This window comes from Diachasma alloeum, unplaced genomic scaffold (genome assembly GCF_001412515.2).
Source record: "Diachasma alloeum isolate Michigan unplaced genomic scaffold, Dall2.0 Dall_scaffold_00308, whole genome shotgun sequence".
Taxonomy (NCBI): Eukaryota; Metazoa; Arthropoda; class Insecta; order Hymenoptera; family Braconidae; genus Diachasma; species Diachasma alloeum.
In genome coordinates, this window is record NW_021680447.1 from 766,384 (window position 1) to 780,352 (window position 13,969).

At 36.1% G+C, this 13,969-nt stretch overlaps 1 protein-coding gene across 2 annotated transcripts in view; it reads left to right on the forward strand.

The window, feature by feature from the left end:
• The first annotated feature begins 10,197 nt into the window (after positions 1-10,197).
• The window catches only part of LOC107039884 (HMG box-containing protein 4), a 6,886-nt gene continuing 3,114 nt past the window's right edge, over positions 10,198-13,969 (forward strand). The window contains exons 1-3 of one of the 2 annotated variants that reach the window (XM_015259750.2): positions 10,198-10,362; positions 10,471-10,580; positions 13,006-13,565. In XM_015259750.2, coding sequence (XP_015115236.1) covers positions 10,541-10,580; positions 13,006-13,565 — 600 coding nt within the window. In that variant the 5' untranslated portion in view covers positions 10,198-10,362; positions 10,471-10,540. Of the gene's footprint in view, positions 10,581-13,005; positions 13,566-13,969 lie in introns of both variants that reach the window. The other variant, XM_015259749.2, reaches the window with a different exon arrangement.

Sequence of the window (13,969 nt, forward strand, 5' to 3'; positions counted from 1 at the left end):
TCGCTGCAGTTGAAAAATTCGGAATTTTATTAAGTATTCTGTGACATTAAAAAATTTAAGATGTTTTTCATTCTAAATCGAATTTAATGTGGTTCTCTCAAAAGCTTTTACTAAACTGTCTATGAATATTCATCTTTTTAATAAATAGATGACTTGAGAATCCATTTGAACGTTGATGACACAAGGAATTTCATTCAAACCCCCATGTACACCCCGAGAAATGGTTATTTAAACTAAATGAAGTTCATTAGAATAAAATGAGTCAGTATTTCATTTAAATTGACACCCCCTTTTTATTCACGTTTTTTTTTCTTGATCCAAATAAAGGATTCATGAGTCGAAAACGAAATCATTATTTACCGGGCGAAGAGAACGGACCTCTTACCATGCAAGAATCCATTATTTGAATAAAATAAATCGTTTATTTAATTCAATAGCATCAATCCGCTGTATTTACTATATTTATCCCCGAGTGAAACATAATTTTACTACTGGAAACCTAGTTCTGAACAAAAATAACTAAGATGAGACAATATTTCCGAAGTAATAATTTCCTCTCAAAAAACTATTCATCTGGCGAAAATAATTTTGTTCTCTCAATGCACAGTCCCACTTTTTAGCATTTGAAAAGAACTCGATTGACAGTAACGGGAAGTGCAGGCACCAGTCATACCCGATACCCATGAGAGCATCACCTTGACGCGTGCGTCTCTTCGAAATTTTCTTCTTCCCCTGTGAGCCGGAGAAAAACTACAAACCAATGACTCTCAAACGAAAAATGCCCACCAAGTCCCATATAAATCATTCATTTCCCATTCTTACAGCCAATCCGCTGACAAATTCCACTTTATGTAATGCGATCAAATTTTTTTCACACGAGGGAAAGCCCCGCAATTGTGAAATTCGGAGTTTAAATCGAGAAAAAAACTATTAAATTGCGTTTCCCACTCCGCCTACTCAGAATGACGCGTTTTAAATCCTGCGGACACTTTACAGTAGCCCCTGTGACTGGGGCTCAAAGGGGTTCGTTTGAAAGTTACACACATCCATCATGTGGCCCCCAAACGAGCTGTGTGCCATCACACCTTCGGATATCAATGCCTTCGCAGCGGCACGCGCCAGTCTAATGCCTCTGACTGCACATCGCACACGCTTTAAATTCAACAATTTGTTTTCAATTCATGCACTCGTGTACAGTCTATAGTAACTTAATTTTATCGTATCATTTGATATCCAAGTTGTTTGAGAATTTATTTTGTTCACAAGCAACATAACAAGGATTTCTTCAACGCTAATAATCACTAATTTTTTAAAGATAAAATCGCCAACTATTTAAACCCTGCAGTCTCGTCATGTTCTCAACAAATAAAGAATCTTCCTTGAATACGCTCCAAGAAATGGTTTATTCGAATCCAGTGATCTTCATTTGACTCAAATAATAGTAGATTATGTCATCAGGCGATAAAAGTATTATCTGGCGAAAGTGGCTTTATAATCCGAGCCGAAGGCGAGTTATAAACTTCGTTTTCAACGAATGTGAAGTTTACGGGCCGAGCCGAAGGCGAGAAAACGAAATTTGTGCCCTTGTACTCTAATGTAATATTATCCAATCTGAGAATCGATTGTTTTAATTGCATTTTTATTCATATCAAATGAATAGTTCTTCAAATATAAAAAATGTTTTCCAGATAAACTAAAAATAACCCTCGACTAATCACAAGAACAAATTTTACTTTGAAACAATCGAGAAATACCCACATCATCCCATCCCCACAATTTCTGAAATATATGAGCCAAGCGTCTCCTCTCATTCCTTCATTACAACTCGCAAGCGAAATCTGAGTTATCTCAGAGTCTTTGACTGAATGATCATCATTTTCCCATACACCCCACCATCGGAATGAGTAACACTCGTTGTACATATAACAAACTAGAGGCAGAGCCCATAGAACAGGATCAGAGGCTCGAGTACGGCGGGTGTGCCTCCCGAAACCGGAAATTACGTCTGGGTCTCCATCTCCGGTGTTGCGCCAAGTTGTGCCTTGGCGGAGAAATTTGCGAGAGCTCGATCGCGGGGACATTTACCACAGCCGAGTGCCTCAGAGAGGGATGCCGAGAGATTCTGATGAAGAAAACGTTATTCAATAGCTACAACTCGAGGCAGAAATTACCCATTTAATAGTGAGAAAAAAATTTAAATTCCAAGAATTTATTTGCCTGGATTTTTTTTATTTCTGTTAATTTCCACAGTTTGTGATGCTCCATGAGCAAACTTCATTGTGATCGAAACAAAAATTAACTCATAAAGTAAAAAAAAATGCTTTCGAATTAAATTATTGCTATTCATTGTAGTAGCAAACTGTTTTTTTTTTAGAAAAAATGACTTATTGTGTTGTTTTGGTAACAATAAATAACTTGATTCACAATTTCTATTGATTTTTAATACCAAAATTTCAAGAAATTTTCAACAACATTCAATGCAATAGACTACCACCCTGGAATAGGGAATTAACAATGGAGGAGAATCCAGAGACTGAATTCTCCCTCAGGGAGTAATAAAGCCATCTTGTGCTCCATGAGCAAACTTTGTTATGATCGAAACAGAAGTCCACTCGTAAAGTCAAAAAACCTCTTTTTTCAAATGAAATCATTGCTACTCTTTATAACATAAATAATTTCTACTTTCTTGTCATTATTACTAATAGAAACAACAAGTAGAGATGCTGCAGTTAACAGTAGGTTTTCAACAAGTGCAATAAATGAACTGATTCACAATTTCCGTTGATTTTTCCATAAAATCACAAATTTTTAACACCAAAATTTCAAGAAACTTTCAACGAGATTCAATCCCACAGAATTTATAACCCCACATATTCATCCAGCCCTTACAGAAGATCTAATACGACCAGATAAACTGAACTAAACATTCAGATTTTAGAATACCACCCTGGAATAGGGAATTAACATCGGAGGAGAATCCAGAGACTGAATTCTCCCTCAGGGATTAATAAAGCCATCTTGCCCTCCATGAGCAAACTTCCTTATGATCGACACAAAAGTCGCCTCATAAAGTTAAAATAAACCTTTTTCTCAAATAAAATCATTGCTATCCTTTATAATATCAATAATTTCTGCTTTCTTCTAATTATTACTAACACAACAAGTAGAGATGCTGCAGTTGACAATAGATTTTCAACAAGTGCAATGAACTGATTCACAATTTCCATTGATTTTTCCATAAAATCACAAATTTTTAATACCAAAATTTCAAGAAACTTTCAACAACATTCAATCCCACAGAATTTATAACCCCACATATTCATCCAGCCCTTACAGAAGATCTAATACGACCAGATAAACCGAGCTAAACATTCAGATTTTAGAATACCACCCTGGAATAGGGAATTAACATTGGAGGAGAATCCAGAGACTGAATCCTCTCTCTCAGGGAGTAATAAAGCCATCTTGTGCTTTCTCCTCCCTCTTCTCTACAACTACCAAACTACCACCGTCGTATTACTCTCCTCCTGGAAGCAGACCTCGACAACGACACCGGCGAGAGGGTGGCGGAAGGGGGGGGGGATGGTAGAGCGAGAAGGCCGCGGGGCAGGGGGACAATGTAAAGATGGAGGCGGTGGTAGGATAGCGATCTATACTGCTCTCGGCTGCTGCATCCCCTCTGGAGTTGCCAGGGCAACGCTTTCAACCCCTTCCGCGCGTCTCCCAAGCCCAGAGATTGCGCCCTTATCTCGCTGGCTTCTCCCCTAATCTGGTCTTGGTTCTCCTTCTCGCACCAGCTGCCATCCACTTCCCCCGATTTTCTTGCCTTTTTTTCTTCATCGTCCTCTTTCTACTCCTCCTCCTCCTCCTCCTCCTCCTCCTCCACCCCCTACTCTTAACATGCACTGTACAGCGATGTCGAACCAACCTTTTCCACTTCAGCTATCTCGTCTATATACCTCCTCATCATTCAGCTTGTTCTTTCTCAATTTTTATCTCCATTTTTCCTTCTACTTTTTNCCATCTTGCGACAAGACAGTTCCACGAGATTTTAGTTTTTTTCGCGTTTTATATCATCAGTTGTGCTCCACTTCTATGACCTGCCAGTTTCTCCATTCCCCTTCGTCTTTTTCCTTGGGAGAAATACATCCGCCCCCTGAACTCACGACTGTGTGAGGACAGCCATATTGCTGGGGCGGGGGTACGCATATCAGTGGTTATGATATTTTTCCGTTGAATGGAATGAGAAATTAATCGCGAAAAAGGTTTTATGAATGAACCGATGAAATTCCAGAGGTTTTCAGAAAATTCATGGAAACCGGGTAAATTTCTTTTGAGAACACACACGGAGAGAAATGTTCAGTAAAAATTACGGAACTCTCACTTCACTCACCGATTACGAAATCGACTCAGAAAATTTGAGTGACGATATCGTAATTTTTATCTGAATCTCTTGTGAAGAGAATTGTCACTGAAAATTCAATGTAATTTGACACTGAATGTTCATATTAGATTGGAAATTCAAATAAATTGAGGAATTCTCGTCTTAATGCTGCTTAAATCTCTGGAATTTTACTTTTCAGTAAAACTTGATATTTCATAATTTTTTTTCCCCTAAATTGCATTCAGTGTCACTGTCAAAAGTAGTAGTGAACTGTTCATGAAATTTCATTTTTTTTCTAGGGGTGTAAAATGGCAAAAGCATTTCACAGGAGAAATGCCTCCTATTAATTCTTTTTTATCTGAATCTCTTGTGAAAAATTACGGAACGCTCCGGAAAAATTCCGTGACAATTCCGTAAAATTTCCTACAACCACATTTCGCTCCGGAATTACGGAAAAGATACGTAATTTTTATTGAATATTTCTCTCCGTGCATGGAGAGAAATTTTCTAGAATCAATCTAGTCCGAGTATTGTAACAGATTACAATCCACCGTCTGTGAAAAATTTCTGTGAAATTTTTACAGAAATACGGGGAAAAATTCACGTTTTCCCCAATAAAATTTCTAGTGCCGGCACTGGAATTTTTTCTTGGTCGTCACTTTGCGCCTCTTTTCCCGTGCTAGCACTAGAATTTTTCTAAAAAATTTCTCTTCGTGCACTCAGCATTTTAAGATGTGGGACTTCGCGTTGAAGAGTCGATAAATTTACGTACACGGAGAAAATTATTTGATGAATTCCACCAACTAGTTGTTGAAATTCACGAGTAAGTTGTTGAAAAAATGGATTACCAAGAAGCTATTGAATTTTAACAACTAGTTGTTCAATTTTAACAACTAGCTCACAATTTCCATTTGTTTTCTCATCAAACCATAATTTTTTAATACCAAAATTAAATTGCTTTGTTTTGTTTAAAATTATTTGTTTTGCTGTGCAATTTTAACAACTAGTTGGTGAAATTTGACAACTCATTAATTAAAATTCAGAAAAGATTTTTCAATTTCATTCGAAAACCATTTGTTAACTGTTCGATAAATGTTTGTCAATTTTTTTGGTGGACCAAATTTAACAAACTGTAGATTATTGGGAAACCTTCTTATTGCGATATCTTCTAGGCGAGAAGTTGATCGATTATATCAAGACACGAATGACTGCGGGATTGTTTTGATTGAAGTTATTGAATCAGAAGTTCAAGCTGTTTGCTTTTTATAAATAACACTGAGAAACGTTTTTGGCTAAAACTTCTTGTGAACTCCGTGGAATTTTTTTCTCATTGAAATTTCAAGTACTTTCGTTATTAAGAATTCAAAATTAATTAATTAGTTATGAAATTTCACTAACTAGTTGTTGAAATTCACCAAATAATTTTCGCTGTGTATGTGAATGAAAATATTCTTATGAAACAAATAATTGATTCGTTCAGAATAAATTGTCTATTAATGTCGGATAAATGATTCATTTTATCCAAGTGAAGGGTTATTCCATTTTCAACAACGATGTAATTTATTACTAATGACGTATTTATTCAGATCGTAAAAACTTTCATTCGTACTTGAAAAATTATTCATTTCATGGGAATGAAGAAGAAAAATGGTCTATTACGAAGTACTGGGATGAACACATTTATTTGCCTCGTATAACTCCTGAATTAAGAGAACTGTGTTCGTTTGATGTAAAAAATTGAAGTGAAGATCTAATTTTCCAAAAAGATCGAAATTAAAAACCGTCGAGAATGCAAGAGAAATGGCGTTTCCACGCGAAGTGGTACAAACAAGAAATTTTCGGACACTATTGGAACTTCACGTCAAAACATTTAACGAATCTTCATTTACTTTATTGTGTACTGATAGAAAAAGTGGAACGATTTAATTGCTGTTAACGAGGTTTCTTAATTCACACCACAATTCGTTAATAGTTAACGATTCGTGGTAATAATTAAGAAGCGTCGTTAACAGAAACCAAATCCTCCTATTAGTGTATCTAGTGAAACTTGCAATTCCAGAAAAATTTCCCTTTTTTAACAGAATGTCTCCCCCCACATGGTGACTTTTTCATTATTCAAAAATAATTGGAACATTGTTGCGTAAGATGTTTGAACGAAGGAGCGGATGAGGGTTGATGGAGGATGGTAGTGAAGAGACTGAAAAAATTATACTGGAGGGGTGAATTTAAAAGAAGCAGTTAGAAACGCCCCCGGGATTGTACCGTCACGTCATTCTATTCCTTGAGGAATTAAATTTTTATATCTTTTGGTGAGAGTTTGAGGGATAGAGTACGTGAAGTTGAATAAACCAGAGGAGTTGGGTAATGTCTTCTGCGCTATGAAAGTTCAAGAACTTGGATTTCCATTTTTATGATACATTGTTAAGCATTTCCTCAAACCAAATATTATATAGTGTATTGTGCAGTAAGTGCGGAAAGTCATGTTTTCGCTGCTCAAAATGCAGATGGTATTTTTTAACACGTCTGCAAACGTAAGTTTGTATTTTGTTTTCTGATGAGCGGGAGCAAAGAACGAACTCTACATTTAAGGATATCTAAGTACTTTACAGATTGAATTGAAGGGTGTCCAAGTACTTTAGCTATTTTTCTCCTGTGAAATGCTTTTGCCATTTTACACCCCTAAAAAAAATGAAATTTCATGAACAGTTCACTACTAATTTTGAGGACAGTGACACTGAATGCAATTTAGGGGGAACAAAATGAAATATCAGGTTTTACTGAAAAGTAAAATTCCAGAGATTTAAGCAGCATTAAGACGAGAATTCCTCAATTTATTTGAATTTCCAATCTAATATGAACATTCAGTGTCAAATTACATTGAATTTTCAGTGAAATCTGAAATTTCGTGATTTTTCCTCCCTAAATCGCATTCAGTGTCACTGTCCTGAGAATTCTAATATATTTGCCGGAATTTTTTAGTTTTCTATTCCTTTTTTGAGGGAAAAATGGAACGGAAATTGACAATTCTCTTCCATTTTTCCACGAAATTTTGAATTTTCAATGACGAAGTTCCTTGAAATTTCAGTGGTAATTAAATTCGATAAAAATTTCGAGAGATTTCATCTGAGCCCCATTGGATCCCAACTTTCCGGACATTTTACAACGATTTTATTACTTGAACTTTGCAGGTCTGAATTTGAATTTCCATATTGAGCCGTTGGAAAACATTTTAAAAACCTTTAAAAAAAATTTGAAAGTTTACTTTTGGAAGAAAGTTGATGAAATAATTAAAAAATTGAAAATTACGTTCGTTATTTAAAATAATTTTTATAAAATTAACATCAGGCCCTATGATTACCTTTTAGAAAGTAATTTTTATTCATTTTTTTCAAACATGAATGTATTTTATCAAGCTCGAGGATAAAACCTAACTGCCTCAAATCGTATAATTTCTGTTTAATGTAACATTTATTCATCTCATTCATCCATTTTTTTTCTTCAAAATCATTTGTTTAAGAAGTATCGATATCTCAAGAAGATCAAGTTTATATGCCCTGTGCCCCATTATTATTATTATTATTATTATTATTATTAGTATTACGTTGTTAATAACCAGAAAAACTGCAAATCCAAAAAAATCTAAATGCAGGGGTGCTGGTGATTAGTGATGACGCTGATAATAATTACGAATTGCAACAGTCTTTGATACATTGTCGATTAAATTTTTACACTGGCCCATTGTGCAGCCGAAAAGAACTCCCCTATTCGCGCCTAAAAAGTCGAACAGCATGGGCCATATACTCTCTGACAGCAAGCCTCGTTATTCATTTTGACTGTCGACTGGCAGACTGCGTGCGGGATAAGCTCAATTAGACGTGACGACAAAAAATGAAGAATATTCGGAAAAATACATACATTCGAGTTAAGTGCGACAGCTTCCTCGTACGACGTGAGTGGTCCCACTACTGTCTTGAATTATACTGTTAGAATAACATTGAAATTTCATGGGCAATTTAGTAGTAATTTTTAGGAGAGTGACTTGAATTAAATGGGGGAGGGGGGAGGGTGGCAGAGCTTGGGATTTCAAATTTCAATGAACGTTACTGTTTTGTATATTTTATAATGCGTTAGTAGCTCTATATTTGTTTTTCCCCTTGAAAATACTGCACTCCGATCGGCCGACATCCGAGCAGAAGAAATATTTTATGCACCGGAATGGGGTAGCGTAATTTCTGCACTTACGTAGAACTACTTCAGTGGAGATTACCTGGTTCATAGATTCCCCCATCTCTGATTTGCTTTACACGGAGAGAAATTTTTTAGAAAAATTCTAATGCTAGCACGGGAAAAGAGGCGCAAAGTGACGGCCAGGAAAAAATTCCAGTGCCGGCACTAGAAATTTTATTGGGGAAAACGTTAATGTTTCCCCGTATTTCTGTGAAAATTTGACAGAAATCCTCAGAAGTTTTACCAGAAATACCAAGAAATCTTATCTTAACAGTACTAGAATTTTTCACAGTCGGTGGATTTTGATTTTTTGCAGTACTCGTACTAGAATTTTTCTAGAAAATTTCTCTCCGTGTATTAGACCTCTTGTGACGCTTATTCCTTTCATCCTAGTTTCCATAATCGATTCTAACGTTTATTAATTTCGTAATTTGCATTGTACATCAGAATTCGCCTGGATACTCAACTGCAATTTTTGATGAAAAAGAAAAACATTCAGGATATTCAAATGTCTTTTACGGTTTGATACAGACCACACTATAGATTCAACCATTTTTGTTCATCAGATTTGTCGAGTAAATTACTGAGGAAAAATTTGAAAAAAATCATGAATATTCAGCGTCATTCGAATTACATTTTGCTAGCGAAGTGGTAAAGCGGTTTGAGTCGACTCATCTCCAGGTTGAGTTTTCGCGGAATATTCCTGAATCTAAGGAAGATAGCGAAATTTTCATAATGACATTTGTTGTAGCTCTCAATCGGCTCTACAAAAAAGGTTATAACAAAAATTTTGGTATCTCCCTTACATTCCAAGATATTCATTGAAAACCGGTCAATAGTCGCAATTGACTTGTACCGTTTTACCACTTCGCTACTGAATTATTTTTTTTTCTAAACATTCGTTATTTATAAATCCATAATTGAAACTGCTTCAATTATTGAAACAATTTCAATTATTCCAATTATTCCAATTTGACTTTCAACTTTTGGTAAAATTTTAAACAGGGGAGGATGGGATAAAATGGACACTTTGCACTTTTTTTAATTACTCATAACTCAGAAACAAATTTATCAATTGAGCTCAGCTTAGGCTCATTACAAAGAGAAAGAAATGTTCTTCGCATTGAGAAACAAATTATTGAATTTCATCAACATTTCAAGCCGTCGTTAACATTAAAAAAAAAGTCAATGTATCCATTTTACCCCAACCTCCCCTATGAATAAATTTGTTACGATTTCGAACGTAATTTTAAAGCTCGTATGGTATTAAGTACGAAAATTTTCAACAGTGCACTACCAAAATTCCTGCTTCGCACATCATCTTTCAGCATTCGTCCCGAACACTTCACATCCCCCGCTCTTTCCGCACATTATCATCCATCAGTCCTAGCTTACATTCTTACCTTCCAGAGGTAACAACAGCGTTCTTCGCCCTCGATAATTTACTCCCCGCGGTAATTCGTCGCATCGCCCATACCGACCGCAGTCGCCTTGTCTCCTACCGCCATCTCCCAGTTCCAGAACCAAGGAACCATTTAACTATAGCCAACTATACATATGTTATCCGAGTGTCCCCCTCCCGCCAAATGCACAACGCGGGAACGTTTCTCTCTCGTGTCTATCGCAAATTCAGTTCTGTGTGGGATAATACATGTCCCCCTTCGATCAGCCAATAGGAGACTATCAACACTCCGACACATGCACATATTTTTCAAAGGATAAAAAAAAGTTGCAACAATAATTACGTCAAGGTATTTGTGTTGTTGGTTCGATAGCCATAATAATTCCTATCAAGTTTTGTGCTCTCAACTCCGCACTGAAGATTGATTTCATATCCTAAAATTCAACATGTTGCACAGTGACGTTTCTAAACCGAAATCGGAGAAGACACATCAGCGGAGAAAGCCACAAAATCAGTTGAACCGCGGGATGGAGATGTTTGCGTCGCCAAAGCGTCCGAAACAAGACGGTAAGAGCAATAAACATGATCATTTGGTATTAAAACGCGGTTAATTATCGTTTTCCATCGCTGGATCGATATTTTCAGAGGGTTTTGCGAGCAGAACGGTTCATGGGGCATTGTTGTGAGATTATTTGTAGGTTATGTGCACAGTGTTATGAATAGTACAAGCACCACCTATAAACATATCTAAGATGAGATAAATCAAATTTTCTATCTCCCTCTGAAAACCCGCGCCAAACGTAACAATGTTTTGGCTTTTCGTGGGAGGTTGAGGGGTTATTAATTGGCCTGGAGGGTGTAAAATGTATTTATTCATGTCATGAACAATACGTTTTACGATTTTAGTACTTTGGACAGTTGGAAATACTCGCTAATGACAATCAATAGGGGAGGGTAGGGGAAAACGGACACTTGCCTTTTTTTGAAATATTCATGGCGTGTTGAATTGTTCATGAGATGGAACGATTTTATTTTCCAATTGAAAAACAATGATTCCTCTTTGTGATGAGCTTAGACTGAGCTCAATTGATAAATCTGTTTCTGAGTTATGAATATCTTTAAAAAAGTCAAAAGTGTCCATTTTACCCTACTCTCCCCTACGTTTTACAGTTCCAATAACATTGATTTCGCAGATTCATTTATTCAGTCAAAGGCTGAGGGGTAACAAATCAAATTCACTCTTAGTTGAATTTTTATTTTAGGGATTGTCTCTGAATCTGATAGATGTTGATTCTTACCAAAATTACCCCAAAAGTCTTGATGTCTTATTTATTCATTCAAAGTGTACAATACTTTTTTTTATTTATTTGGTCCAGATGTGAATCCTCTCGGGTTTTTGCATTTTTTTCCCTTCCCTTTGTCCCATAAAATATAAAATATAGGAGAGGTTGGGGTAAAATGGATACTTTTGACTTTTATAAAAGTGTTAATGACAGGTTGAAATGGTGATGAAATTTAATAATTTTTTTTCAATGCAAAGAACAATTCTTGCCCTTTGCGATGAGCCTAAACTAAGCTCCGTTCATAAATTTGTTTTTGAGTTATGAGTAATTAAAAAAAAGTCTAGTGTCCATTTTACATTAAAGATTTATGTTAAAGAGAGAAAATGCACATACATTTGACATTTTTACAGTCTAATATATTTCAATATTCAGCTAGTAAATCGTTTCAAAAGATTAATCAATATTAAATTCCACTTTTTCAAAGTGTTCAATATTAACCCCTCACGTACGGGGTCGATACATTGTATCGACCCATGCGAATGTGAACGCTTGTTTTCAAAATTGATTATTTCCAAATCTATGAAGAATAACTGGATCAGACAAACAAAATTGGAAAACGGAATACTGTAGCTTCAACTAGATACCGGTTTCATAATTTTCCATTCAGTAGAAGTAATCGAATTTGAGTTGTATTGAGCACACACTACACTTGGTAACAGAAGGGCCGCGTCCGTGAGGGGTTAAATCTCGTATTTTACACAGTACTTAATTACGCTAGAGAGTTGAGATATTTGTTCATGTACCGATCAACATTTTTTTTTATTTAGAACTAGAGGGCATCGAACATTCAATTTTTGTTACGAATATCGTTCGTTTTTGTTTCTTAAACTGACAATTTGCTTCAAGGAAATTAAGTCAATGGAGGGGTGGAGAGTAATATGTCGATATAATTTCTGTTCAAGTTTTGGGGGAATAGCGTTTTGAACACTTTTTTTAGTTTATCCTTTGAAAAGGATGAAGTGTTTCCATGCGATTTGTTCATTCTAACGATTTCAATATAGTACCCTGCAGTATTTACATTTTTTATTGTCTTCTTCTAAATTTGGCCTCATTAATTTTTAACATTAACTCGTGATACTATCGCTATGCAAGAATAGGTGTAGTTGAGGAGTTAATTATTATTTTAGAGGACTCGAAATACTCGCTAGTGACACAATCAGGTTTTACAATTTCGATACTACCGAATAGGTAGACTTCAATGACAGTAACATTGAATTCGCAATTTTATTCGTTTATTTATTTATGCAGTAAAAGGCTGAAGGATAACAAGTCAAATTGACTCTTAGTTGAATTCTTCAGGATTAGCTCTGAATCTGATAGGCACTTGACAAAATTTAGCAAAAATCCAAATTTTATTCATTTAAAACAATATTCAGAGCAATATTTCTAGCGTTTATAATTGAAAGCTAATCACCTAAGGGCGAACCTTGAGATTTAAAAATTTTTAAAAAATATCCAAGTTCCCTATTATTTCGATTGCACTTCGGGAGTTAACATTTAATGTATGCCATTTAAACATTTTGATTGTCGTAAAACAGAATAATTATTGAATTATTCACATTCTCAGTTATTTCCAATGGAAAAAGCTTGAAATTGCCAATAAAGCCTTTAAAATTCTTCCCTCTTTTGTCTCCGAATTCTCTCCTTAGAATTGGAAGTCACTGGTGTATCACGAAGTGGCCGAGTTCGAAAAAAATCCTCAAAACTGACGGATTTCGAGTCCCCTGACGACCTGGCCGATAGTAAATTGAAACGTCAGCAGAAAGCGCAACAGCAGCTCCACGCACAGCAGATGCTGGAGCGATTCGAGGCCCAGCAGAGTCAGCGCCAACAATCTCCAGCACAGCCCACCACTCCTGCTGCCAATCGTCCGAGGAAGAATTCTGGAACACACGTGTCCCCCCAACATCCTATCAAGGAAGAAATGCCTTTTGATCCTCCAGGTGAAGAGCCATCCTCAGACTCGGAGGATGCTGACGATCTAAATGAAGATGACAAGTTCTCGATGGAGTCGGGGAGTGAAGAGGACATGGATCCTCTGATGATTGATGAGAAGGAGACTGGTGGGTTTAAGAGGCTAGAGCCTCCTGAGCAAGAGGCATCATCGCAGGCTAATAGTCTTTACATGTTGGAGAAGAGTAAGAAGAAACTGATTATCAAGAATGGGAAGATTATTGGACGGATGAAGGCACAGAGGAAAGACAAAGGGGTGAGTTGAGATTATTATGCGTTTCCTTTCTAAAAAACGCATGGGCAATAGCTCGAACGAATGGAGAAAGTAAGACGGTCTTCATGAGTACAATCGTCCCGCGTTGAATTTTTATGAAGCTGGCCTGACAAACCAAAGAGAATTGAATTCCATTCTATGAAACATAAATAAATGAATCATAATTCAAGTCATTTGGGTGAGAGAAAAATAGAATAACTCTACTTTTTTAATATTGCATTTACTAAGGATTTCTTCGAACAAAGTTGATTCGTGCGGTAAGGTTTTGAGGTGTTTTCTTATGTTTTCGGGTATGAGAAATCCGAATCCGGTGGTATTTTTTATGTAAGTGCGTGCAATTAATAGTTATAAACAAATTAAGTGGTTTTTTTGATAATTTTTTTTTT